This window comes from Prinia subflava, chromosome 2, assembly GCF_021018805.1.
Source record: "Prinia subflava isolate CZ2003 ecotype Zambia chromosome 2, Cam_Psub_1.2, whole genome shotgun sequence".
NCBI classification, from domain to species: Eukaryota; Metazoa; Chordata; class Aves; order Passeriformes; family Cisticolidae; genus Prinia; species Prinia subflava.
The window spans coordinates 99,325,666-99,352,901 of record NC_086248.1 but is presented as its reverse complement, the minus strand read 5'-3'; the positions used below and the strand labels follow the sequence as shown (position 1 = coordinate 99,352,901).

Here is a 27,236-nt window from a genome sequence, read left to right as displayed (position 1 = left end):
CAGTCTTACATCCTGCTCCAGGAATCCCAGTTCCTCCTGTTTGTTAAGGAAACTCCTTGCAGTAAGGCTAAGGCATAGGGCAATGTACAGACACCTTAATTACCTCTTATCTCACCCAAATTCTTCCCTGAACTAGACAAACCAGCCACATGCCTTCCTCAGAACTGAGCTCACCCAACGTGCTCCTCTGCATTGTCCTCCTGCCTCCACATGCTGACCCAGCTGCTGCTCCTCTTCCTCTACTCAGGACACATGAGTCCGACTCCAGATTCTCCAGAATCTATTGCCTAATCTTAAACTGTGCTGGTAAGGATGTCCTGGTTTCAGAAGTCCTGCATGCTGCACCTCAGACTACATTTATGACAAAGGCTGTCTTTTCCAGCCCTGCTGCAAAATGCTTTTAAACAGTCTCAGAGAAAAACAACCCTCTCAGAGCAGCGTCTCAGCACTTCAGACTGTGCAAAAATTGATTGTTTTCAACAAAAGCACAGATAGATACATTTTCTATCCAGAAAAGTGACTTACAAGAGAAGACACCCACCTCCTCCACCAGGCACCACCCTGGGACAGTCCTGATGGACTGTGCTTCAAAGAGGATTTTGCTCCAGTTCTCAGGACTGCCTGCCCTCTTGGAGAAATTGGCCTCTCCAGAAAGCAGCCAGCACACCCCTGACCGCCTTCTTTTAAACTCTCCCACAGTTAATAAGAGACTTGAACACACCCCAGATGTGCTATCCGGGAAGCCTGAGCTCACTGCATCTCCCCACCTCATCCCGCTGGTCTCACCTAAGGCCCACTCAAATGCTGCTCTTGGGTGGCCGCAGGTAACAGCACTTCAACACCTCTGCAGCCTGAAGCAACACAACCACGTCCTGCTGGGATGAGAACTTCACCTACCTGGGTGGCGACGCTGGCGGAGTATAAAATGCAAGTGCTGAGGAAAAAGGCTGTTTTTTCAGTGCTTGGACAAGATTGGGTTTATATTTTGGGTCAACGCACCACAACGACCCTTTTCCATTCACCTGCAACAAAGAAACACGGCAAATTAGAAAATCCAGGACCAGGCTGGTACATTCCTTTCTAATTTAAAATCCCCAAGCTGCAGCACAGTGCAATGACTGTAGGTTAGGCACGCACCACTGCACAGCTGATGCACAACATCCACAGGCAGTTCCATCGTGGATGGTCCCAGAATTGAGAAAATGGTCCTGAGACCCCCATTATACACTGCAGAAGCAACCATCTTGCAGGTCAGGACTGCATCTCCAAAACCCCTTCTCTAAAGCGCCATTCCCATTTGTCACCTAAATGCTGTAAACCTTATTTTAACACTCAGTAAATATAGCTGTGAGTTTAAAGATCTGCCCAGGCACCAGCAAACTGATCAGCAATCTTTTCTTTAACAGGTTCTAGGTAAGAAACCAAAGCATCTTTCCCTTGGTTTAGATACAGACACATACTCAGTAAACTTTACACCACCCTGGAAAAGGATCTTGCTCAATGCCCAGCTACAAAATGAATTATTCCCACTTTTTCAAAATCTGAAAACATAATGAATGTATTTTTGATGCACCTAACATTGTAAGCACCCCATGCTAGTCATTCTTGGTATTAGATTTGGTATATTGAAACTTAAGGCAGATAAAGCACCTCTTGTTTGTCTCAAAGCTTTCTTCACGAATTTACTAAATTAAAAACAAATTTTTGAGCCTGCTAGTTCTTGCAACTTAAAGAAGACAATTAAATAGGAAATTTAAAACAATTCTATAATTACTGACCTGACAGATCAGCTAAAAGCTCTGCACGTAGCAGCACCAGTTTTCTGGGGGGAAAAGAGATGCCACAGAAATGGAAATGTACATGGCTGAAGGACGGGGCAGCTGTACACCTGAACAGCAAGATCCTTCTAAAGGGTTTTTGGGGGGTAAATATCAGAGCAGAAAGCCAAGCTTTGTGGACAAGCTCCTGTGAGCCCACAGCAGCCAGCTGGCCTCCTCCTGCCAGAATCACAGGGGGCAATAATACCAATTTATGGATGGATGCTCCATGATTTACTCTAGAGTAAAAAGGACTTACAAAGCATGTAAGTCTGTGGTTCTATTGAAGTCACAGGGGTTTTCTGAGAAGAGGAAATACCTTGCTATCAATGGAGAAAAATCAAGCCAGGGAGAGCCCCAGCTGAGAAAGAGATGCAGCTGCAGTTGTTGCTAAAGCCACTGCCTTTAACAAAGATCTCTGAGCTGCTGCGGATCTCCAAGTTATTTTTTTTAACCTGATCTTCCTTATACTTACCTTTTCATGCTAAAACTGAGCACAGCCTGTAAGATGCTTATCAAGAAGCTTACTTTTAGTTAATAAACAGCCATGGTGGCGGGTAGGATGATTTAGCCACCTAGGTACTAACAGGGGCCATCCTCCCAACTAGCTCTATCCATCATCTAGGTGACAGACTTGCACCCTGATCCTTTGCCTGCACCCCTCCCAGACCCCAGTACCCCAACCATGCCCAGCTGGATTTTTTTTCCCCTCCCTTTCATAGTTTGGAGGCTGGGAGGCTGTTGCCCCCAGGGAGCAGCAGGAAGTCTCCTGATCAGCAAACCAGTTCTCTACACTGTTTATCTGCTACTTTAGGTGAGCGCTTTCGCTTCATGCCTCATTCAGCTCAGCTGCTGAGGGCTAGTTTCTCTCTTTGATCTTCCCAGCATGGTACTCCTCCAGTTTGCTGCCCTGACAACACAACACAAGGATTTTGGGTGGGTATTGCAACAGCAAGCTGAACCGGGACACACCCTGAAGCCATCCAGATACTGACAGATCCAATGCAACAGGCAGTAAACAGGGTGACTTCTTCTTTGGGTCATGTGTAATGTGAAACCACACTCCCACCCACCTCTGGAGATACTAAAAGTAGACATTGAGCTGAAGAGATGATGAGGCTGCTCCTGTGCTTTGCTTGCACCCTCTGCTTAGCAAAGAGGGGGGCAGAAGTCCAGCCCAGTCTGAAATGAAGTGCCACGTGTTAGGGGAAAGCCTGCCACAGCTGGAACTGGAAATGCCACAGAACTAATACCCAGTTTTCAAACAAACCAGAACAGACTGTGCCATTTCTCCTAGCAAGAAGTAATTGAGTACACTCTAAAATGCTAAACTGCCTTTGGAGGTTAGTATTTCACTTCAACAGTGAGGCAAGCGTTGGAATGAAATGTAGGTGTACCTTTTATTTAAGATCTGGAGAAAAATCCCTCCAGAGTCAGTGAAAAGAGGTCACCAGGCTCTTCTTACTCTGCAACTCAAAACAGGGGCAATCATATACTTCTGAGATTAGTTTTTGGTCTATCACCTTTTCTGCATCTTTCTAATGTTTCTAATTTGACTTGCAGGATTTTATCCAGGCAAAATTAAAGGAAGGAAAATCATTCCTGCGTTTTGAAGCACTGGAGCTATTTTGTAAAGACAGTAAGTTTCCAGCCCCCAGCATTTCAGGGCTGGATTACAGAAATGTGGGTTGGAAACGAAATGCCTCCCATGATTCAGCCTTATCCTTTACCACCAGCCCACCACAGTCCCCCAGCAGTCCAGTGGGCAAAGCCCAAGGAGCAACCAAAGCAGAGCAGCTGAGCTGGTGCTGGTGGCTGAGGTGCACTGCAGGCACAGTCCCCGTGCTGCAGAGAGCTGTGCCTCAGCTTCAGCCTGGCCAGCAGTCCTGCCTCCATCGGGTATGGATGGTGTTCACCCCTGTCATCCACCCAAGCAAGGTGAACCACTGGAAAACACTGTCTGTGTGGAAGGAGGTGTAAAATACACTCACCAAAAGGTTTACCACATAAAAGGTGTCTTTCTCCTATCTCCACAGGCTTATGGATGGGATCTGCCAAGCTCTTTGCTCAAATACTTGAGAAGCTACACAGATTGTTTATCACCATCTCTTGACAAAAAAAACCCCAACCACAAACAAACACCTAAACCACATATTTACCAAGAAAAGGACATCTGTTGAAGATGTTCAAGCCCTGTAACCCCCAGCCTCTAGAGGAAACAGTGGCAGGGCCACATCCTTGCAAGCAGGGGCATGCCAAATTAATGTTTGATGTGGATGCTGATCCTTCCTCCTCATACCTCTTTTCCTCAGCATCAATTAATGAATAATTCCCAATGCCATAATCATAAAAACAAGTCTAGGCAAAGAGCAGGGAGACTCTTCATGAATTTCAGCCCCAAACCCCTTTTCACTTGAGGTCCTCCTGTACTGTGGAGCAGATGCTGCTCCCTCAAAAAAAGCAACATCACAGTGTAGGCGCCTCTCTCCCCAACCCCAAGGCAGCACAACAGTGCTTAAGATGCAAAGAGCATTAGCTGTATCTTCTGAGGATCACTGACTCACAATCACACCTTCCCATCTTCAGGGGCACCAGGGCCACAGCAGGAACACTGGAAGGCAAGCAGGTGTCCCTGGGACTGCTCCAGTCTCCTTGCTGTTCATCATCACCATGACCAGAGACCCCCTGGAAATCTCACCTGCCTGCTGACTGCAGACATGTCCTCGACTGCAGCTCTACAAGAAAGGGTATTTCAGCTTGTGGGTTTGTCCCCTGGGGTAAACCTTGACACACCACTTAGATACAACAGCAGTGTGCACATGTGCACACAGAGCAGGCAATGGTATTTTAGCAGAGTGATGATGTCCATACATCCTGATCCCATGGCACAAAAAGTTCCTCCCCTTGACTGCAAATGTGGCTCATGAGGCATCTCAAAGCACTTTTCTTTCAGCACCACTCATTTAAAAAACCACAACATATATTTTTTTCTAGTGGTCCAAGCAAGGGCAGTCTTCCCTCAATCTCTATTGGATGCTGTCCTAATCCCTGAACTTCTGGAGCCTGCAGGTACTTAGCTGGCTGATGAAAATATACACACAGAACAATCAGTCACAGCTTTTTCCAACCAGAACTATGTCTGCAGCACGATGGGGCACAGCCTGGTGGAAGGAGCTCTGCAGAATATGGGAGCTGGTGCTGAGGGGTCACATATCTGTGCCTTGGATGTTCTGCTCAGACCTGCTCCAGCAGGGTTTTGTGGACAATGCCCAGAGCCATCAGGGCACAGTAAGCATGCTCCTGCAGCAACTCTTCCAGGTCAGCACCAGGGAAAGTGAGTCCAGTGCAAGTGTCCTGAAACTGTCCTGGAGTGACAGCTCAGGGAGGGTAAGTGGGAAAAAACCAGCTTTCCTTCAGTGTGCACAGAACAAAATATCACCATTGTGGCGAAGATAAGGACAGACTCTTCCTTCTTTTGCTGCCTGATCTCAAAGAGATGATTCCACAGCTGACAGCCAGCACCAATAGCCAGGGAGGGGTCAGAGAGCAGAGCCTGCCCTGGGATGCAGGGGCACAGACCATCCAACCCCTACTGTCAGACATTTAGACTCTTCCCACACAGGAGTTCAGATTCATTTGAAAGGCTTTAAAACCCTTCATATCCTGATGTTACCAAATAAACCAGGCTCCTCTGATACAACATGCCATGGACCTTTCTGCTTCCACAGGCACTTGGCATAGGAAAAAGCTGATTGTGTGCTCCCTTTGAAGGACAAACTGCCATTAACGAAGAAAAAAATAGGAGAAAAATACAAAATTGTCTTGCCCTTTCAGGGTAGCACCCAGAGGCATTGCTAGCACATGGTTACATGCAACAGGATCAGCAAAATGAGCTTGTGAGCAACTACTGCTTGCTTAAAAAAGTGATATCTGAGGAGCTCCTCCAAAGGGGTCTGCAGCATTTCCATCACCTGCCCAACCAACCCCCATGGGTGCAGGCATGCTGCTGTGTGCCACAGACTTACTCTGCAGGAACAATTTGGAGCAGTACCCTCATCTGGTCCCTTTCTAAGCCAGGCAGAGGGTGAAGACTGAACTGCTGTTTGCTGGAAATGAGGAAGCTTCAGCAAAGTTTCAGGAGGGGCTTTTTTGGTTGGTTTGTTGTTTTTTTTTTTTGGTAAGTGCAGTTTCTGTTCTTTAGAATTACAGAGCTGTGCAGTTTCTGGAGCCCTGGGAAACCACTGACAGAGCACATCAGCATCACCTTGCTGGTAGCAGTGGGAGATATTCTGCATTTCGCTCTTCCTACTACAGATGTCACATCGAGCAGCAAGCCATCCTCTGAGCCCAGCAGTACTCATGGAGATGCCAGGGTAAGCAGGGGACCAATCTCCTGCCACCCAAATGCCAAGGCAACAGGTCTGACTGGTAACTCCTAACCCCCAAGGCTAGAAAACATCAGAGCATTTAAGGGCAGATCCACAGACAGAAGGAATTCATACCAGTTTAGATTTCCCTTTTCTGCCCTAATTTTTCTGAAACTCATGTCACCTGCCTTGGAGAGCCACCCAGGTCTTTACCAGCACTTTTGTCACCTACAGCAAGCGTGTGGTCCTGCTCAGATACAGTCCTCCACACAGGGACAGCCTGGGGAACCCAGTTACCCTATTATAGCACCTTGAACCACGTTAAGAACCCGTCCTAACACTCAGCAGAATTCAGCAATGGGGTGGTTAATGGACTGGCCACATTGCAATAAATAGTCACTTTTTTTTCACGGCAAAGCTGCTGGTGAAAACAACACTCCAGCAATTTAACTCAAAACCAGGAATATTGAGAAGCAGTGGTGTTCAGTCCTATCAGTACAAGGCAGTCCTCCCCAGTGCCCACTCAGCTCCAGGACCCCTCTCTACACTGAGAGGCTGTCAAGCACTCCAGGCATTGCAGGCATTTCTGATAACAAGCCTGCTACCACCGAGTCTGACCTCCAAGCACAGGACTTGATTGTTGACTTTCAGTATGTGGTTTGTTAGTTTATTTAAGTCAGAGTCAGCTCTTTGAAGAACAAGATGGGGAATGAGAGGGAGGAAGAAAGTCAGTAGTAAAATCATATAAATCAGAAGAAGAATGAACTTGTACAGAAAAGAGTATCCTTGACTTTACCAAGTGTGTCTGCACTACACAGAGATGCACATCTTATGACATGTTAAAGCATTACAGTCCATTAAATGCAGGATTTAATATGGTTATTGGAAAGCTAGAGCTGGGCTGAGTGTAACAGGAGATCACAAGTGGAAGAGTCAATTTAATATTTGAAAAAGCTGTTGGACTGAGGAAGACTCAGCCACATACATCCAGTGTTCCCACAAGCAAGGGCACCTTGCAGGCACCACATCTGCACCCAGAGGGGCAACACTGATTCCCAAGCAGGGAAACTGGTTTGTTGCTGTTTGCCACGCTCAAATAACACACGGAGTTGGAATTTGGGAGTGCAGCAGCAGAGAAAAATCTCTGCCCTTTGTTTATTACTTCCTATTATATACTTTTTGAAAGGTGACCATGGACTGGAGGGTGGCATTCCCACCTCTCAAGCACATTGGTCAAAGGGACTGTCACACAACCTCTCCTCTCCTTGGAGAAGAATGTGAAAACAATGGTAATATTTATAAACACAATCTCCTTGTTTATATGAGAGAGCATGAGAAGGTGAAAATCTTCTACTTTAATATGAACGCTCAGAAAACTAGGAGAATCTCATGGTGACACTGGTTGGCATCCCATAATCTCCTCTGCCAGTGGGATTGTAGCCATGGAAAAGCAGGGAAGGAAGAACATACCCCAGAATTTCAGCACTAGAAAATAGAGAAGGCACTAGTTTAAGAGGCTTCATCAAGAAGAAATCTTAGGAGAGTTATCTGAAATTTCAGGCTGGTTATTGCAGGCTAACAAAATTGCAAGTAAATGGAAATAAGAGTCCTTTGCAATTGCATGTGTGCCAGATTCAAAAAGGATGCACCACAGCTGGGTGTACCCAGGTCAACTGTAAATAACAAAACCCAGTGACTTTTGTCATCCTGTGATTTCACAGAAGCAGCATTTCCAAACCACCTCATCTGCAAATAAAGTGTTAAGAGGACATGGTGGGGTGCAAACAACCCAAACAAAACGTGCTTAAGAACAACGGAACCTTTTCCATTTCTCCCTGAACTTCAAATTTGCTCCACCTCCCTCCTCACAGGTCTCACCTTGCCATGGCTTTTCTCCACCTTTCGGAAACACTTGTTCAAGGAGAGGTTGTGTCGGACCGAGTTCTTCCAGCCAGTGGGGGCTGTGGCAAAGTAGGGGAAGCGGTCCAGGATCCAGCTGTAGATTTCTTTGACTGGCAGGCTCTTGTTGGGGGACTGCTCAATCGCCATGTAAATGAGAAGGCTGAAAGAGTAAGGGGGTTTGGAAGTGGAGGATTTTTTCTCAGGGTTCTGGTAGCAGGATGGCGAGAAGGATGGCACGCTGTCACCCTCGATGTCGTACAAGGGGCTAACAATCGGAAGGCCCTCACTGCCGAGGCTGAAGTTAGTTAGCAGGTTAGTACTTTCGTGCAGCCAGTTCAAATTTGTGAGCTCATCATCTGCTGAATCTCTGTCCACCACGGTGGCCTTTGGCTTGCCGGCGTTGCCCGCGTCGGGCAGGCTGCCCATCCCATGGCACTGCCGTAGTCCCGCGGCCTTTTCTGCTCCGGGCGTTTCAGCTTTCTTATCCGGAGTCATTCCAGTGACTGGACCCATTTAGCTTGATTGGTCTGCAACAAAGGAGATGGTCAGAAATCATTGCAGACTACCACTGTCCCACTCAGCAGGAGCTCACCAAACCCAGCTGCAGGGCTGCACCATCCCCATGCTGTGTGTGAACACTGCAGCCACTGGTGAGAGCCAGGGTCCAGCAGGAGCCTCCCCGTAAACTCATGAGCATGTGGTAACCCCCCTTGGTTTGTAAACACAGCTTATGGGAAGCACTTGGAAACTGCTATATCTAGAAACACGAATTCAGACACAGAAATGATAGCTATTTTCATGTCAACACCTGACACCTGGAAAAAGCAGGTAGGATCTGATCCATTCAGCTCTCACATTAACTCTTAAGTTATTCATTATATTGCAAATTAACTCTGTTTAGAAGTGTTTGCCTTTGGACACCAAAGAGTGAAAAAAGAATTGCAAAACTTAAATCAACAAAGTCTATATGTGGCCTCAGAGCAAATGAAATCTTTATAATCCCCTACAAGTCACAGTTATTCCCAAGTGCTGCTGCCTATTTCTACCAGAGGAAGATCTGGCCAGCCTATCTGTTCATCACCTGGATCCCATAGAGCTGCCTAGGTCCAAAAGATCTTTTTCCTCTCCTGCAAGGGCTTGTTGCCCTACCCTGGGCTTCCCTGCAGAGCAGAGAGTCCTGTGAGCAATTCTCTACAAGAAGGGACCAACCAGTGGGGTGGCAGCTCAGACTTGCAGGAACAATGGCTGACCACTTGGATAAAAAAAAAAAGAAACCACAAAACACTGAAACCCTAATCACAACATTACCTATAAAACACTGCCACTCAATGCATGGTCTAACAGGCTACCCTTGTTTTAGAGGCATTACACCAACAGAAACCACCTAGCTTGCAGAGTTTTAAAAAGGAGTCTTCTAGCAAACTATGTTATGGAACAGCTGCTTTTTTCCTGCTGATGTGAGCACTGTACAGATGCAGGGGGTGTGCACGTACACACACACGTACACTACAGACATGAGACACTCCAAGTATGGGTGCAGCTCATAGTTGGAAATAGCACAGAGCAAAGCTGAGGTTTGTATTAACTGTAAAAGGATCCAACAAAACAACCAAAGAAAAACCCAAACCGCAATCCAGTTCTCTGTCCCTGTAAGCATTATCATTCTGGTTTCATGCTCCAGCTCCCAGTGGCAGAGCTCAAGATGAGAACAGCTTCCATATCACATCTCACCAGACAGCTCTACGCAGTTACTGGATGTTTTCTCCCACCAGTCTGCAGTAAACACTTGTCTCCTTGCACTTGCATCTTCTCCTACCAAGTGTCCACTGCCTGGCTGTGCCACCCCCAGGCCCAGCCAGCTCTAACCTGGCAGCCTCACCGTGTCCCTGGCAGCACACTGCCCAGCCTCCTTATTTTGGAGAAGGGTGATACGTGCAATGAAGGAGTGACATGGTGACACAGAAAAGCAACAGAATAATCCATTTTATGCTCCTCCAGTCCCTCCACCCCTGCCTGGTGCCAGGCAGTCATGAGGTGCAGAATTTGTGCCTCCCTCAGGAAACACACGGTGTTTCCCACCAGCAATTTTTGTTCCTCTCTTCATCTGCTCATACGCTTTTGCACCAGCTATTGCAAAGCCATGTTGACAATAGCACCTGCACTTATGCTTATCAGTAGCAGTGCTGGAAAACATCCATTAATATTTTATTTTCTGTTTCTTATTTCTATTAAGTTTAGGGACTGGTATGACTAACTACCAACTCAGTCAGTATTAAAAAAAGAAAAAAATTAAAGCAAAGTGAGCTGCTCAAATAGCTGGTCAAAAATAGCTTTGCTCTCCCTACAATTTACTTCTCCCCCAAGGCACCAGAGCAGATTTATATTGGCAGTCAGCGATGGCTGGCTTTAAACACAGCCATATATACATATGCTCATGTCACTTCTTCAATCCTTTCTTAAATTAAAAAAAAAAACAACAAAAAACAAAAAAACAAAAAAACCCAAACAAAGAGCTAGTGATAAAATTCATACAGTGAGACAAACCCCAACTCTGCTGCAATGCAAGCTGCTGTGTTCTCTTTATAATGATTAACTTTGCCCCCTTGCTCAGCACCTCTTTAGGCAGCTACGCAGGAGCTTACACCTTCCAGCCGTGTTTTGGTAATTTTAGCTCCCAGTTCATGTTGCACGAAATCTCCCTTTACAAATCTCCCGTCAGCATGGCAGATCAAGAACATGCACATGCTGACACACACATGCAAGTCTGAGGTCACTGTATTCATTTCTTAGGGGAGAGGGGGCAATAAAGTCTGTTTTCAACACAAAAATGGCCTGGGCACACTCAGTCTTCTCAAAAATGTAAGGGGAAAAATATAACAACTTATTAAGCTGGCACTTAAAATCAGGTAGACTTTGTGTTGTCAATGCACTATTTGTTTGCATGCTACTATGTTTTAGCAGAGAATCATTAGCATATTTAATGCCCTACATGAAAATAGAAATTATTTGCAGGTAACATACTTACAGTAAATAATGTAGGTTAGTACCACATTTCTCTTAGCAGATACATTACAAAAATCCACATCTCATTACTTTCTTATCCTAGTTCACCACCTCACACACCTTCTACATGAACATATCAGAAATTAATTTATTTTTCCTAGAAAGGTATAAAGGCCATATTAGACTATTATCAACTAATAAATAAGAAATAAATAAAATCACAGGAGTGACGCCAGTGCCGCTGGAGCGTATCTGAAGCTCCACAAATGGCCAACCTGTGTGCTCCGCAGAACCCCCCTCTTCATTCATGAAGACCCTCAATGACATCCAAAATCCACAATTTTTTTCTCCATGTGTGCTGTGATTGCCTATAAGCAGACAGGACTGTGAGAACACAGCTTCCGAGCTGTCATTTTCCAGATTACCACTTCCAATATTTGGGGTTTCATGTTTTACATAAGGGTCATGGGATTCACCAAAGCCATCTTCACTGTAAGCTGATAGGGTTTTGTGCTCAGGGATGACCCAGCAGAAAAACCACAGTAAGAGCAAGGAGAGCAAAGTGTGAGAAGGAAAGAGCACAGAAGCAGCTCTCCAGTGCAGATGTTTTGATAATTCCCATGGGGACAGCCCCAGCCCTGTAAGCAGAACCAGAAGGTAACCTTCAGCCAGGCAAATGCAAAAATAATATGCTTTAAACACACCTCTGAAAGAGGTGGCAGAGTTTGTGCTCTGCCCATGTGCTTTACCCTACCAATGAGTACAGAGTGACACAGCATGCTGCTGTTCACTGGTATTAACACTTCCAGCTGGAAGCAGAGCCTCATGCATCCAAATCCTAAAGAGCTTGAGGATCTATCTCCTGCTATCTCCTGTTAGTATCTTCAAAAGAAAGGCCAACCAAAGCATTTACCCCTCAAAGTATCATAATGGAGGTGCACATCATTTTACACGGTAATTACAGACACAGGACTATGATTCCAGGGTAAGAAGATTAAAAGGCTGCCAAGTCAACTGAGGCTGCTCCAATAAAAGTTAGGATGCATCAATAAAGAGGTGAGAGAGACTACCTTCTTCCAGCAGTCTGACTTTTGGCACCACACAAAAGCCAGGAGCAGACCTCCCTGCTAATCCATGCCAGTCCAGCACCCAAGCCCACGGAGACCTGCTCTTCCAGAGCGCTCACCACCAAGCAGCAGAGCCCAGGTCCCAAGGCGCTGACTAAGGCTGAAGGTGTATCAAGGCAGCAGTCAGCTCCAGAGAACACAAAGGGATCAGAGGAGACTCAGTGTCTCAAGACAAGGTAATATTTTCTGCAGCCTTCTCTCAAACTCACTGGAGAGCTAAGTTTGGGAAAGGTTATGAGCACTGAAGGGTCCCTGGCCTAGAAGAGCACATCTGGATTAAGCCCGGTTTGTGTGCCCCCACAAACACCCCCAGCTATCACTGAATGTTGATGGAAGACCTCGAGCACTGCTATGTTCTACCACAGGAGCAAATGCTTTGATGTGTGAGCATTTAAAGAAAACAAAGTTGCTTTAATAAAGGCCAACCATTTAATGAAACTGGAAGTCACTTGAGCACACCCTCAAGTAAGCAGAGAAGCATGTTTATTTCACACCAGTCCTTCTTAGAAGAAGTCTCAGCTCCAGCAGAATCCAGGCCCAAAGGAAAAAGCTGCCACCATCCCACCAAAGGTGACCTACTCCAAATTCAGCAGCATTGCCGGTGTAAGTGTACAGGTATCATTTTAGTGGCCACCACGCCTGGACTCACTGAAGTGGCAAGAAAGAATTCAGCCTTTTAGTCAGAAGACACCACAGCCTTGTCCTTGCCAAGTTAACATGAGAACAGAGCTACTTGATCCTTCTTTACAGTGGCATCAGATGAAAGGTGCCCTTTTGGCACTTGCACAGCATCAGTGCCCCAGGTTAGGACAACCTTCTCCACAACAAAATGCGCCTTTTTATTTCTGCAGGACCAGCCAAGCAACTAGGTCACCTCTGCTAATAGTGGGAAGACCTGGAGCCTGCCAACAATGCAGTGATTTCCCTCCAGGTTTAAAACAAAAAAAAAACCCAAAACCCCACAAATCTTACCATGCATTGCCCAAGCCTAAGGAGTCAAACATAATTTTAATCCAGGAAAAAAGATTTTCAGCCATATCACACTTAATGACAGCAGCTCTGCACCCACTTTTCCACATGGAGCTCAGGGTGTGCAGCCCTAGTTACAGAGCCAAGGCAGTTGTGCTTTACACACAGCTTCTGTCCTGACACAAACAGATTCTGTGAGAGTATTTAAGACAATTGATACGTGCTTTTGCATGTAAACAACTACAGCAAGAGCAAACTCCTCTATTGATTTTTCATATTCCCTTGCATCTATGAGAAGCGTAAGGGCTTGTCCTGACTTAAATACATCAAATATGTGTTGTCAAAACAGCCCAAGAATTAGACAAATAAAGGACTGTCACTGCTCACCTACCCAAACTGTGGATAAACATCCAAGTCATTGCACATAGCACAGGACCAGCTACGAGTCTTTGCACGTTGGAGGCAAGAGAAAAAAAAAATCCTGGCACAACTAATGCAAACCCATCAATAAAAAGCACCCATCTGCCTGACCAGGAGCATTAAAAGGATGACACCAAACCATTTTGCCCCCTACTAACTCAACCTTTCCCCCCACTCACCTCCTTTGTCTCGGGCTGCCCATGCCCTGCACACCCCACACCCCTACTCAAGGCCAGCTGAGATCCTCCCCCCAGCCCTGAGAAAGGTCTGTATTTGATTATTAACACTATATGATGTCACGTATCCAAGACAACTAAAGGCATTACAGTCTTTTGAGGATAAAACCACCTCTCAGCCACAGATTTCAGCAAGCTGGGACCCAGTGTCTGTGGAGGAGATGAACCCCTGGGTAACAAAGGACACCCCGAGATGCTCCCGGGGCAGCACCTACAGCAGGCAGGGCCCTTCCTGCTCCTCCTGGCTTGCAAAGCAGAGGAAAATTAAAAATAATGGGTTTAAAAAAAGTTAAAGGCACTTGTCACCTTCTCAAATCCAGCCTGAAAATAAAACCAACCAACCAAAGGACTGGACAAGCCATTAGCTCAGGGGCTTCATTTGAACCTTGGCATTGGTAGGCTCAAAGGGGAAGAGAAGTTTTCCAGGGATTTGCAGAAACACTTCCAGGCCTCTCTCATGTCAGTGTTCTCCCACACCCTGTGATATAATTAAAGGCAGGGTGAGGGAAAAAAACTAATGAAAACCAATTCAAAGGTCCAATATTAAGAAAAGTTAAGAAATTGTGCAATAGGGAAGGGATTAAACAAACCCTTATCATAGCCCAGGAAAGGGCAGGGAGCAAGAGGAAAATTTCATGTAACTTTTTTCATAAAAGCTTCCATTTTTTTTTTTGTTAAATACACAGATATACACACACATAAGTGGGTATGTGTTTGAAACAAATATCTGAAAGGAAAATGATGCATAAGCTCAGACATGCCCTGACCCCAATCCAGACCCTGTACAAGGCGCAGAGCCTCTGGGACATTTATTCCACTGCTGCCTTCAGAGACTTTGCAAACGTGAAGCTTTTCCAAAGACTGCAGTCACTGTTGGACCTGGTTCCCTGTGCCTCAGATTTAAAACATGCACACAAAAACAGTTTAACAGAGAAACTGGAATACGAAAATAATAATAAAAAAAAAAGCCAAAACCCAAACAAGCAGTAAAATCTAAACTATTAAGAAAAACCTTTGGTGAGACACAAAAAGGGGAAGGGAAGGAAATAAGTGCTTTCAAGAAAAATACTTTACAGCCAATAGATTTTCAAGAGATGCTTATGGGTCATTTTCCTTAAATTCAATACTGTGCTTGCTAAGTGGACTAAAATGCAAAGAAAATGTAAACCACTGATATGTTTATAAGTAATTCATTTGAGCAAGTGACTAGCAAAATAATTCTGATGCTAATTCCTTTTCCAAGGTTACCCTTCTGTGTGTTTCTCTACCATCCTCGTGAGACATCAGTGAACACAGCTACATTTCACCTGGTGTCAGCACCAACTTACCAACACTAGAAAACATAAATCTATCTTTTCCATACAGCTTTTCTGCCTCCTTCACCTTAGAACTACCAAAACTGCTGATTTCCAGTGGAAAACCAACAACCTGAAGCTTCACCCCAAGTAACCTTTCTGCAAGATTTAACTGGAAAGCACCATTGGAGCTGTACCACAGAACCACATCATTGGCACAACTTTGTGACTGCACAGCTGTCCCCACTTGCTGCTTCCCAGCTCCTGTTCCTAAAATGCAAGTTTTCCTCCAGGGCCCAGGGAAGGCAAAACCATGCTCTCTGCTGTGCTGACCTCCCTGGCCAACTTGCTTTTAATTTTATTCCACCAGTGTTGAACTTGGCTTTCTGTTTAAACAAACAAACCCTCCTACTTTTGACTACTCCACATCCCTAAACAAAACCAAACTGGCTGATAACTGGTCTGGGGATGATCCTCACAGACCAGAGGATGACGGATGAGTGGCTGCTGCTTAGCAGCAAGCTTCCAGCTCCCACTCCTTCAGCTCTACTTCAGGAAACTTTTCCAGACATCTTCCCAACTCCCATTCCTTCAGCTCTACTTCAGGAAACTTTTCCAGACATCTTCCCAACTCCCATTCCTTCAGCTCTACTTCAGGAAACTTTTCCAGACATCTTCCCAACTCCCATTCCTTCAGCTCTACTTCAGGAAACTCTTCCAGACATCTTCCCAGCTCCCACTCCTTCAGCTCTACTTCAGGAAACTTTTCCAGGTGCTGAGCTCTCTTCAGATCCAGTACTCAGCTTTTAGGCAACCATATACTTGCCCCAAATCTAAGCACAACAAAACTGAGGAACACTGTTGAAAAGAATGCAAGCACAGGAGCACACTTGGACTGGGAAACTAAAAGTAGCAACAAACTGCAAGGCAGGAATGCACTGAAAACAACCTGAGAGAAGACACAAAGACTGAGTGTGCAGAAGAGTAGGGGTGGGCAATGATGCCTGCAGTAGCCAATTTAATGGAGTCCCTAACATTCTCTGACCCTTGAGGAAAAAGTAGGGAGCACTAAGTCTGAATATAATGGGAAAAAAAATTTGAATGCACTCGACAAAAAAAAAAGTCAAAATCCACATCACTGACTTTCAGTATAAGTATTCCTATCTGCACAAATTCCAGGCTTCTCTTAAAATGGTCCTGGTGCCCCTGAGCAACCACTCAACAAAATGGGTATTCCCATGCCAAACACAGCTGCCATGTTTCCCAGCTGCTGGCCACACAGGCCAGCACTGAGCACTCAGCAGCACCCTCCCAACCTGGAGTGACCCAACCCTCGTGCTTCCACAGCCATAATGTTTTACAGGGAGCAGGCAGAGTACCAGGGGTCATAAAGATGCTGGCTGGCATCAGGCAGTTGATGCTTCTTCCACTGCATGTAATTTATTACCCAAGCACGGTGAGCTGTCTCCTCTTGCTGACCTAAATTGTATTTTGGAAGTACCACAGAACATCACTGTGTACTTTTACCCAGAATGGTGAGGATGAGATGGAGAGCTCACCATCACCCAGCTTGATCACCAAATCAGCAGGTGTAACGTGACAGGGAACAAACACACCCCTATCACACCTAGAGATCCAGCCAGGAAAAAAGTGAAGCAGCATCTCAGGGGTTTCTTGTGTCTTCTCTGTGAGACAAGGCAGCCAGTGGATCTGGAAAGAGTCACCCCGCATGCAGCCACAGGGAGCCTCCCCATGTGGACAGGGTTTGCAAGCGAGCACACGTCCAGAGCAGGGCTGGCGCTGCCGTGAGTCACCCGCGCCCGCAGCAGCGACCTGACCTGCGCAGGAAGTTGCCCAACACCCTGTCAGTTGTGGAGCGGCAGCACACACGCACTGGGATGAGGCTGCCTCCATCCACTTCCCTCAGGAGAAGTTACCATCAGTGCAGTGACATCCTACAGATGAGCTTACACGAAATGCACTCCAGTACCGGGAGGGCAGGAACTGCGAATGCTCAGGGAGCCAAAGGGAATAACTCAGAAGTTGCACCTCTTGCTAAAAAGTAGTGAGCATTCATTGAAACTGCTGACAGCCATTTACTTACAGGGACCAGAGGCTGCTTTTCATCCATTTGCAGCCAGGCAAGGAAAGTTGTGCTTCACACGGGTTGTTTTGCACCACAGTAGTGCAGTAAGAGTATCCCAAAGCAGGGAACATTATCAGGATGCATGGCAGTGGTGGCTGTGGGCACACTATCACTCCTCCCAACACTCATCCCTTCTGCCACCTCGCTGGCTATAACCCCTCTGTGCAGCTCTTTTTGATAAGGTATCACAAACCTGCACACGGAAAAAGTCTTCTGTATGCCTGGGGTACTTCCTCTAGTAAATACCAGCTCCTTTTAACCCAAACAATGAGTAGGCACGGAGAGGTGGCAGGGCAGGAAGGTGGAATTACAACCCCAGTGAAACCAACATGAAACTTCTGCTGCTGTTACAGGAATAGTTCTGTAGTAGAACTACATGGCTTTCTCACTAGTTTAAACTGCACCCATGTACAGCATCTTCAGATGCCAAACTATCTCATTGACCGGGAGAGTTTGCTTTTGCTCAACATGTCAATCTATTTCAAGTCTATTGCACTGAGTGGAACAGAGCCCGTGGTTAATAAAGACGGCAAAAATCAGCCTGACATGTCCCTAAGCCTCTGTCTTCTTTCCAAGGCACTCCACTCACTTGCCAGGCAGTACTTCTCATTCAGCAGGACCATTACACACACCTCTATCTGCTCCATTACTTACTGGACTGGCACGTCCTGACACAGAGAGTTGCTGGCAATGCTGGAGCCTTCAGTCCTGAGCTCTCTAGAGGACACTGAAAGGCTCCTCAAGCACAAATTCTGCGGGGGCTGGAGCTGTTGAGGCAGCACGCTCCTTGGTCGGCACCCCTTTTAGACAAAAAATATCTTATTTCTGGCCTGAAAAATCCCTGAGGAGGTCCTTCAGCACGGCCCCAGCAGCAGTACCCAAGGCAGGTCACAACTTCATCCTCTGGTCTAGACACTGCCAACAAAGACATCAACCAAGTTTTATTCCAGCAAGGTCCCTGAGAGTGTTCAGGGCCACGTGCCTGGATTGATATAAGGCCAGTCCCTCCAGCTCTCCTCAGGACCCCCAGGGCAGCCAACACAGCATCTCCATCACGGTCTGCAAGTGTAAACACCATGCACAGCAGCACTGCTCAGTGTACGGGCACATCTGATAACAAAAAAACCAAAAATACTAAAAGCACAGAAAAGTCCTATACATCTTTCAGGCAACTCAAACACACAAAATGACAATCACCACCTCCTCTCTATTTCTAGAAAAGTTAAGTGGCACAGCTGGACACAAGTGAGCCCCCAGCAGAAGCTGATCCAGTGCAGCAGCACGTGGCTGAGCTGAGAGATAACACAACCTGGAACCCGGCTAAGTTCATCAGCTCAAGCCCTGTGCTGCACTAATTGCTACTACAGAGCTTTCAGTTCAGACTTGTGTTCAACTATCTTGGGAAATGTGAGTTGGCACCTGTCAAGAAAAAAAAAAACAACAGCAACCTTCAAACTTCAAATTTCCTGACATAAAATAACACCTGCTGAATTTTTCTTGCATAGATGGAGAATCACACCAGACTTTAAAGAAGGGAAAAAAGACCCCACTCCAAGAAACATAAGTTAAATGATTCACATGTCAATATATTACAACCCAACTATTAATAAATCTGTCTAAATGTAAGTCCACAGATAACAAGATTTGGAGAGTGTACGTGTGCATAAATACACATATGCACAGTAAATTATATATAAAGTTATCTTGATTTCATAGATCAGGCACAAAGCTAATCAAATTGCTTTCTCAGCATTTAAGTCCACCATAATTCAGCATGTTCGACTCTACATTTAGCACACAGCATCCAGACAGGCACCACGGCAGGAACATGAGTTTATTGGGTCCTCTTCAAGGTTTATTTCTTTGTTCCTTTTACTCTTTGTTTGGGCCTTGTCACAATCCAAACTCTCACCAACAAAAGCCAGCTTCTGCTCCCACAGAACCTGAGCACCCAGCACGCCGGTGTGTCCAAGCAAGAGTAAGGCAGGAGGTCACTGGGATGCTGCTCCGCTGCCGCCACCAACTCGTCGCCCAACTCCACCAAAAAACCCCGAAAAAGATGGAAAACTCCGAAGGGCCACGTGCAGACCCCGGCCTGACCTCGAGCACTTCGCCAGCCTTTCCCGGATTCCACCCCAAAACGCGGGAACCCCGGAGCGCCTCTCCCTCACTGCCCCCACCTCTGCGAGCCACAGACGCTCTGCACATCCCTGGGGGCTTCCCGCCGGGCCGGGGACAGCGGGACGCGGCGGAACGAGGCAGAAAGCGTCTCTAATTCACCAAACGAAGCGCCGGAGTTCGATGGGGGTGACCCGGAGGCGAGGGGCACGTCGGGGCCGCGCTCCCAGGTCCCGGCGCCGGGCTGGCCGCGCTTTCCATCATCCCAGCCTGGAAGCGCGCAAGAGGCGCGGGCTTGCCCTGACGGGGGAGCGGGTGCAGGGGGGTCACCCTCGCAAACCCCGCGGGCGGAAGCTCCGCGCCGGGAGGAGGGGCTGCGGTGCACGGCCCCGCGGGGAGGGGGTGCGTGGGGACCCCCCCTTCCCACGCCTCGCCACCGGGAGCGGCTGGAGAGGAAGCGCCGCCTCCGCGCGTTGTCCCCACGCGGGGAACGAGGGGACACCGGGCACACCGCCCCCCCGGCACCGGCGGGACCCGCCGCCACGCTCCCCGCGCTTTCCCCCTTCCCCCACGGAACCCTCGCGGAGCGTCGGAAACAAAAAAAACTCACCCCCCAAACCCACGGCAAAGCCGAAAGCTAAAGCGAAACAAGGCGCGGGAGCAGCCCGAGCCGGCGTGGGGGCGCGGGGGCGGCGGCGCGGGCGGCACTCACCGCGGTCATGAAGCCGCGCGGCCGGCGGCGGACACAATATGGCAGCGGGGGATGTGTCAGGGAGCAGCTGCTCCCTGCGCAGCGGCGGCGGCGCCGCCCTCCGCTCCCCATGGCAACCGCGAGCAGGCACGGCCCCCCGCCGCCGCCTCCTCCCGGCCGCCCGCCCTCGCTCCCGCCCCGCCGCCGCCTCGGGCACCGCCGCGGCCGTCAGGGCTGCCCGCGGCTCCCGGGCTGCGCGTCCTGCCCGAGCATCCGCGTCCTGCCCGAGCATCCGCGTCCTGCCCGAGCATCCGCGCCGCCTCGGGAAAGTTCCCCTTTCCCCCAAGAAATGCTGCACTTTCTAAATTTTAAAAATTTTAAGATAGAAATGCATAAATCCTCCTTTTAGTTTCACTTCCCTTTCCTCATCTTCTTTATATATATGTATATATAAAGAGAGAGATATAGATACTTTTTTTTTTTTATCCTCTTGGCAAAAGCGAAGCCGCCGCCGCCGCCGTGTGTGCCGTGCCTTGTAGCGCATTGTCCGCTCGTGCTTTCTGCTTTCATCTTTCCAGGGCAAGGACTCTGCTCTTTGCTCACCGGGCTGGACAGCCCTGCGCGCTCTTGCAGTTTTACAGCACAGAAAGAGGACCTCGGGAAGTCGCTTTCAGGAAGAAGTCTTGTTTCGGAGCTGATCTTCCACTGCCAAAAAAAAAAAGTTTAATCACTTTGCCGAGGTTTCCTCACCTTCTGAAGGATACAGCTGAAGCCTGCCTCGTGATGACTTGTGGTAGTTTTATTTCTAAGGAGCGATGGGAATGCGTTTCAAGGAAATTCCCCCACTCCACCTTAGGAGGAACCAGTGGTTGGGTTGTTTCTTTTTTTCTATTTGAAACTGTTTCAGAGAACAACCTCCTGGGTTTTTTAAGAATAAGGATATATCAGGGTTATAGCAGGCGGAATATTCTCCCAAGACCAGAGGATCGAATCCAGCGACAGGGAGGCTCCTTCTGCTGCACCATGAAGCATGACCAGCTCCAGAAACAGAGTGCAACAACAGAATTCTGATCAGAATAAATTACTCTCAGCAACTTTCATTTAGCTCCCACCTACTTTCCACTGACTGAATGCATTATGATCCATTCAACCTTTTCTTTTTCTTTTTACAGCCTCAGAAGTTAGCCAGGGCCTTCCTACCCTCTTGGCAGACCACAAAAGTGCACTTGTATTAATTATGTATTGCTGAAAGCATCCTCCATTCCCAAATCATTAAAAATAGACCTAGTACTGCTGGTACCAGCAATGCTTTGCCGGTAAGAGGCTCTTTTGCCTAAATTCCTATCCCTCTGAAGGCGCACATCAGCGTGCCTGGTGTGCCTTGCACACCTCAGCTGCCTTGGCAGAGGGAGGAGCAGGGCTCAGCAGAGCATTGTTTGCCCGTTGGGATCAGGGTGTGTTGCTCTGACTTTTGCCCTGCTAGGCGGCAACCTGAAAGAGAGACGTTTGAATCCAGGATCCCTCCAGCTTCAATTTATTATGTGGAAGGTTCAGTTTGGGCTACCAAAGGTGGGGTCTATTCTCAACCTTTGATTGCATTTACACCTTGGCCTTTAAAGTGTGTCTGCTCTCAGGTTCTTTCCGCTTACCCCTTAAAAATGCAATCTGAGTTCAGTACGCACACTCCCTCCCCCTTTAGAGTTTACTGGAAAAAAACACCACAAAACCAAACAAGAATTAAAAAGATAAGAACTGTAAGTGCCCTGAAGTTGATACCCCCCTCAAAGAAACAGAAATAAAACTTGGCCTTTGAACCGGCATTTTATTTAAACCAACTTGTAGCACAACTCTTAAAAAAAAAAAAAAAAAAAAAAGTGTTTCTACACCTCCTGGAAAACATTGTCACCTTTATCTTCCTCAGCCCTCTCTACTCCTCAACATACCCATGTTACATCTTTTTGGCTTTAAACCATACTAAATTTTTTCAAACCTACCCATTTTTCACCAAGAAAAACAGTAACCAAGATAGTAACCAGGATTTAAGGTTTTCTGGAATGCCTTCTGCATCTCCCCCTTATCTCCAGGTCCAACCACAGTCACCTTCACTCTTTGGTAGCCTGCGAACTCACTGGTGACTGCAGCAGTGCATCTGGGGCAGGGACAAAAGAAAGTCCAGCCTCTTAGAGAGGCTTAAACCTTCTCACTCATGTTCTACTCATCCCCATAAGGTTCAGTAGGCAGAGCTAAGCCTCCCAGCCGTGCATGTACAGTTGCAGTGCTGCAACAGCTTGTCTGTGCAAGGTTAGAGGAACTGTAGCTGCCCTGTACCCCTGGCCTAGTGGGTTGCAGAGAATTTTTGGGTCATCAGGAGTCTTGTGTTATGGAACCAAAAAAAGACTGTATTCTATTTCATCTGTTGAAAGCAGTTGGGGAGATTTTTTTTCCTTTATCTCTTGTAACTCCAAGGGGGCAGGGGGGCAGATGCCATCTGATAATAGGCCAGCTGTTAAAACCAGGTGGGGCAGTGTTTGTTATCTCTTTCACCACTGCCCACCATTGGGGGGGGGGGGGAGGTCGGGGGGTTGATATCTTCTGGTAATGGGCCATTAAAGGTCACCAATGATATGACACTTTACATCATCCCACTGTGAGATGCTCCACCCTGTGTGGGGGGAGCTGGCTGTTCCTATCAAGATAAAAACTGAGCTGGAGGAACACCAAGCAGCCTGTTTTCCACTGGATTCTCAGAGGAAAACTGGATTCATCTCACCGCCACTACAGGATCATCTCTACTCCAACAGAACCACAGCTGTCATCATCTCTATTCTACAGAACAACATCTGTTACTCCAGGAGGATTTATTTGGACTGCTTCCAACACCCTGGTCGACAGGGTGTCAGGTCGTATTCCTGACTCTGTCAGGGTTTTCTAGGATTTTTCATTGTTTGCTTGCTTGGTTTTTTGGGGTTTGATTTTTTTTTTGTTTTGTTTTGTTTTGTTTTGTTTTGATATTTCTGCATTTGCATATTTAATATTCCTAGTAAAGAACTGTTACTCCTATTCCCATATTTTTTGCCTGAAAACCACTAATTGCAAAATTGTAATAATTTGGAGGGAGGGGGCTTTACATCCTCCATTCCAAGGGAAACTCCAGTTTTCCCTGAAAGATACCTGTCTTTCCAAACCAAGACATCAGGGCTACATGCACACTTCTCCTGATGTTTGTCTCTGCCTGTACTGATTCCTGACTGGCAGCCTCAGTCAGCATCAGGGTGCCTCACTTAGTGCCCAGGCAGCAACCAGATGATCATGGGAACTGTGTTTGTCTCTGCTCAGTGTCCACACCACATTTTATCCCTGCTTCCTCACCATGGTCCATTTTCCCTGCTGAATTCTGCATGTCATTAGTGAGAGCAAGAGGGAGCAGGTGGTGGAGGGCATTGGACAGAGCCAAGGCCACCGGTGTCATCCTGCCGTGCATTAAACCACCTCCAAGAAGCTGGAGAGCCACAGTGTGGAGGATGTCCTGCCAAGGGGTTTTGTGCAGAATTCCTGAGAGCTGCTTGGTCCCACATTTCAGCCTGAAGGCATTAACTCATTTTTTCCTGCAGTGTCCCCTGTGCCATGATGGAGGCCTGTGCCTGCTGGCAGCCTGAGCCCTCAAGCTATCTTGGTCTCCCTCTTGCACCATCTTTGTTTTCTACTCAGAGCTATGGAGGGAAACCTGCAGCAAAACAGCAACCATGCAAAGCAGAACTCATCCAATAAATATGATAAGGACACGGTGCTATTTTCCAACACAGACCTTTAAAATAGGTGGGACAGAATTAGTCATGGTACTCCGTGTGGGTCTCTGCACAGTTCCCAGGATGTCCATGCAGCACCTCCTGCAGCCCCCCCAAAGCAGGAGGCTTGAGGAAGATGGGCTGAAGAGGCCGAGGCAGGTGCTGAGGAGGTGGCAGGAGGTGTCCTCCACCCTACCCTTGTCACCTCCCTCTTTGAGCCAAGACAGACTCAGCCAAAAGGCTGCTGGTGCCTCCTGGCCCAGCTCCAGGCTGTCCTTGAATGTCCTGCCCACTGAAGGACAGCCGTGCCTGCTTTGCCAAGGCAGCTGTCATCACTGCAGCCCTCCTTCCTGCCTCCTGCATGGCTTCTACCAGAGGCTGGCTGCCCTCTTCCCTTCAGGGCACAGCCATGGTTCTGGGTGACTTGCCATCACCACAGGTGGTTGAATGCAAGAAAAAAAAAACCAACAGAAAAACAGAAAAGCATGAAGCATTTTTGTTGTTTGGGTTGTTTTCTGCTGTGGGCAGAAAATCAGGCCTTCCATCTTCTGCCATGTCAGGGTCAGCTTCCTCAGATCTCCACTCCTATTTCAATGGAAGATATGCATGGGGAAGAGCATCCTGGGAGAAGACTCTGAGCCTTCATAGAGTACAGTTATCCAAACCTGCTATGTGGAGGGCAAGCCCACTGGGAAGATAACACCTGCCTCCTGGCAGGTGAAATTTCCTTCTCCTGAGAGGAGGGGGCACGGTGGGGATCCTCCAAGGGACACATCAGCTGACCTGTGCCTCAGAGCACCACGAAAGAAAGCACCTCCTCGCCCGAGCTGTCATCTAAGGCTCAGTGCGTGTTCAGTGCTCCTAGGCTGGACCCAAGAGTGTGGAGAGCAGGGGAGGGCAAGAAGGGAACTGCTGCACAGCAGAGGGGCAGGTGCCGGAGGTGCAGTGCCATGGGTGTGTGCTATGAGAGCCGGCGAGCCCCAGTTACTGTACTGGGATTTCTGACACGTGTGAACAGTCAGCCAGGCTTCATAGAGTCTCAGCACTTCTCCTCATGAAACCACAAGCCCTTTGATCCTGGTGACCTACACCTGGTGTATCATCCTGTAAAAAGCTGGCATAAGAGTTAACAGGTTAATCTATCCAGGAACAGCATTTTCTCTTCCAGGGAAGCAAACCAGGCTGCTGTTCTCAGCTCTGGCTAATTTTTCTTTCTGTCCAGGAATGCTATGAGAGAAATGCTGGCCCAGCACTGGTTGGACACCTGCTTCTTCTAGGAATTCTTGTTGCAAGTGGCATCTCTGATTTACATTGATGGCCTCATTTGAAGTAATAACTTCAAAGAGACTTCCTATTACTCCAGATTGGTGTGTCTGCCTATTCAGCTCCCACACCGTGAGTTTCTGCTTGTGGTTTCTATCTGGCAATGTCTCCTGCTTTGCTGTCTCCTACCAGCTTAGTTTATTTGATCTCTTCCCTCGCCCTAGGCAAAGCCACAAGGGACATTGTGCAGTTTGTGGTTCATAGCATTTCTTCTACCACCACCTTGCTGCCTGCCTTGTTTGCTCTCTCTCAGCTCTTTGTATGTCCTGAATGCGAGTCAGTGCTGAAGCTCTTGTTCTTGTTGTAGCTATGTACAGACAGGTCCACAGTCACTCATTTTAGGAACTGAACATGCACTCAGCCTTTTCCTTTCCCCTTAGCAGCTCCTCCTAGGACTGAGGGTCTGTTAAACCCTAAGACCCAACTTTCTGTGAACATCTCACCAGTGTAGATCCAGACCTCAGACAAGCAGATAAACTATAAAGGAAGTTGTAGGGGTAATGTTACCTGTAAAAACTAATTAGATGACTTCTCAACCATACAACCACTGACTGGAAAAATGTGCAGTGTTGGTTGCAGTATTCCTCCCATGTTGCATGTCCAAGAACTGAATTAAATGTATTGAATTGCAATCAAAACATTAGGGCTTTTCAATATCAGATCTCCAAAAATGTTTGCAGAGCTAAGAAGCTACCTTTTTCAGAAAGAATCTGAGAATATTGCTGCTCTGGGAAACACTTTGAGTGGGAATAGCAATCCTAATTGCACCTCTTTGTGTGGTATAGCTTATGCTAGCTCAGTAAATGATATAAGCCTAAACCTGCAAGAGATAGTTCTGCAAAAAACAGAATAATGAGTATTTTTTCCAGTTTAGCCATGGAACTTGAGGGTGACTTTTTTTTTTTTTAATCTTCTAAATAATACAGCTGCAAAATACACACGAGGACACCAGGCAAAATGAAATCTTATTTGAAAACTTGTGCAGAAGAACTTACTCAAGAATGGACAATGAATCATGGAGCAGAGCAAATGTGGTCTACCTTAGAAAGATGTCATATACTTAGCACTGTCATTTATTTACTCTTAAGCAGGAGAAGTTTGTCTGTAGACTTGCCATCCTCAACAAAAGATGAGGAATAAAATCAGCATCTGCACTATGGGAAAGAATCCTGCATTGTTGAGAGGTAACTTACCTCCCTCTCCTTATGGGTAATACAAATACCTTACAGAAAATAGTAGCAATTATCCTAAATAAGACCAAGCCAATTGTTTTTGTTGTGCACAAACAAAAAGATTCATGCCTTTTAGTATCTAGCCCACTATGTAATGTGCCAGGCTGAATTACCCAGAGATACTTTGTTTTGAAAAGAGTGAAGAAATCCTGCAGGTTTAATTGCCAATAAATCAGCATGACCTACACTCCCTGACACTTTTTTTTCACAATGATCTTTTCAAGCAGAAAATGAAGAGACTGATTTTTACAGTGTGTGCATACTGCCTTTGGAGAGATAAGAGCAGTGACACTCAGGCAGGTTTCTCCATTAAAAGCTATCCTAGATAATGAAGGACTCAATCAATGGTGTATTCTGTTTGCTTTCTGCTTATTTTCACCTTGTGTTATGGCACTCTCTTTTTGTTGTGATTAGGAGAGTAGTTGCTTGTTTAACAATTGGCTTTCAACTTGTATTCAGCAGTACTTGAAATGAATTTCTTGTTGTTCATTTTTATGCTGATGCTTAAAATTTTAAGACAAATGGCAGTAGTTCAAATTCTGATTTGAGGTTAAATATCTGACTAAGGACTTGGTAGCTTGAAGAGAACTTGGGTACTTTTAAAAGAAACTATTTTGATTTCAATGCAAAATACTTATTATGGTGACTCTCAGTAACAAAGTTTTATGGTTTTACGTTATTATTCAAAAGAAAAGGTATGATTTAAAGCCCAATGAAAAGCCTGAAAGCTACCCTCCCAATCTTCCTCCATGTTATAAGCTTTACTTTTCATACCAGCTTTTGCTTAGCCTATCTTTAATACAAA

At 46.8% G+C, this 27,236-nt stretch overlaps 1 protein-coding gene across 3 annotated transcripts in view; it reads right to left on the bottom strand.

Annotated features, from left to right (window-relative positions):
- The window catches only part of FOXN2 (forkhead box N2), a 31,105-nt gene extending 10,834 nt beyond the window's left edge, over positions 1-20,271 (bottom strand). For 2 of the 3 annotated variants that reach the window (XM_063391196.1, XM_063391199.1), the window contains exons 1-3: positions 20,113-20,271; positions 8,063-8,613; positions 898-1,022 (exon numbers count right to left, since the gene is read on the bottom strand). In XM_063391196.1, the coding sequence (XP_063247266.1) occupies positions 898-1,022; positions 8,063-8,599 (662 nt within the window). In that variant the 5' untranslated portion in view covers positions 8,600-8,613; positions 20,113-20,271. Of the gene's footprint in view, positions 1-897; positions 1,023-8,062; positions 8,614-20,010 lie in introns of all 3 variants that reach the window. The other variant, XM_063391198.1, reaches the window with a different exon arrangement.
- Between the last annotated feature and the right edge of the window lie 6,965 nt (positions 20,272-27,236).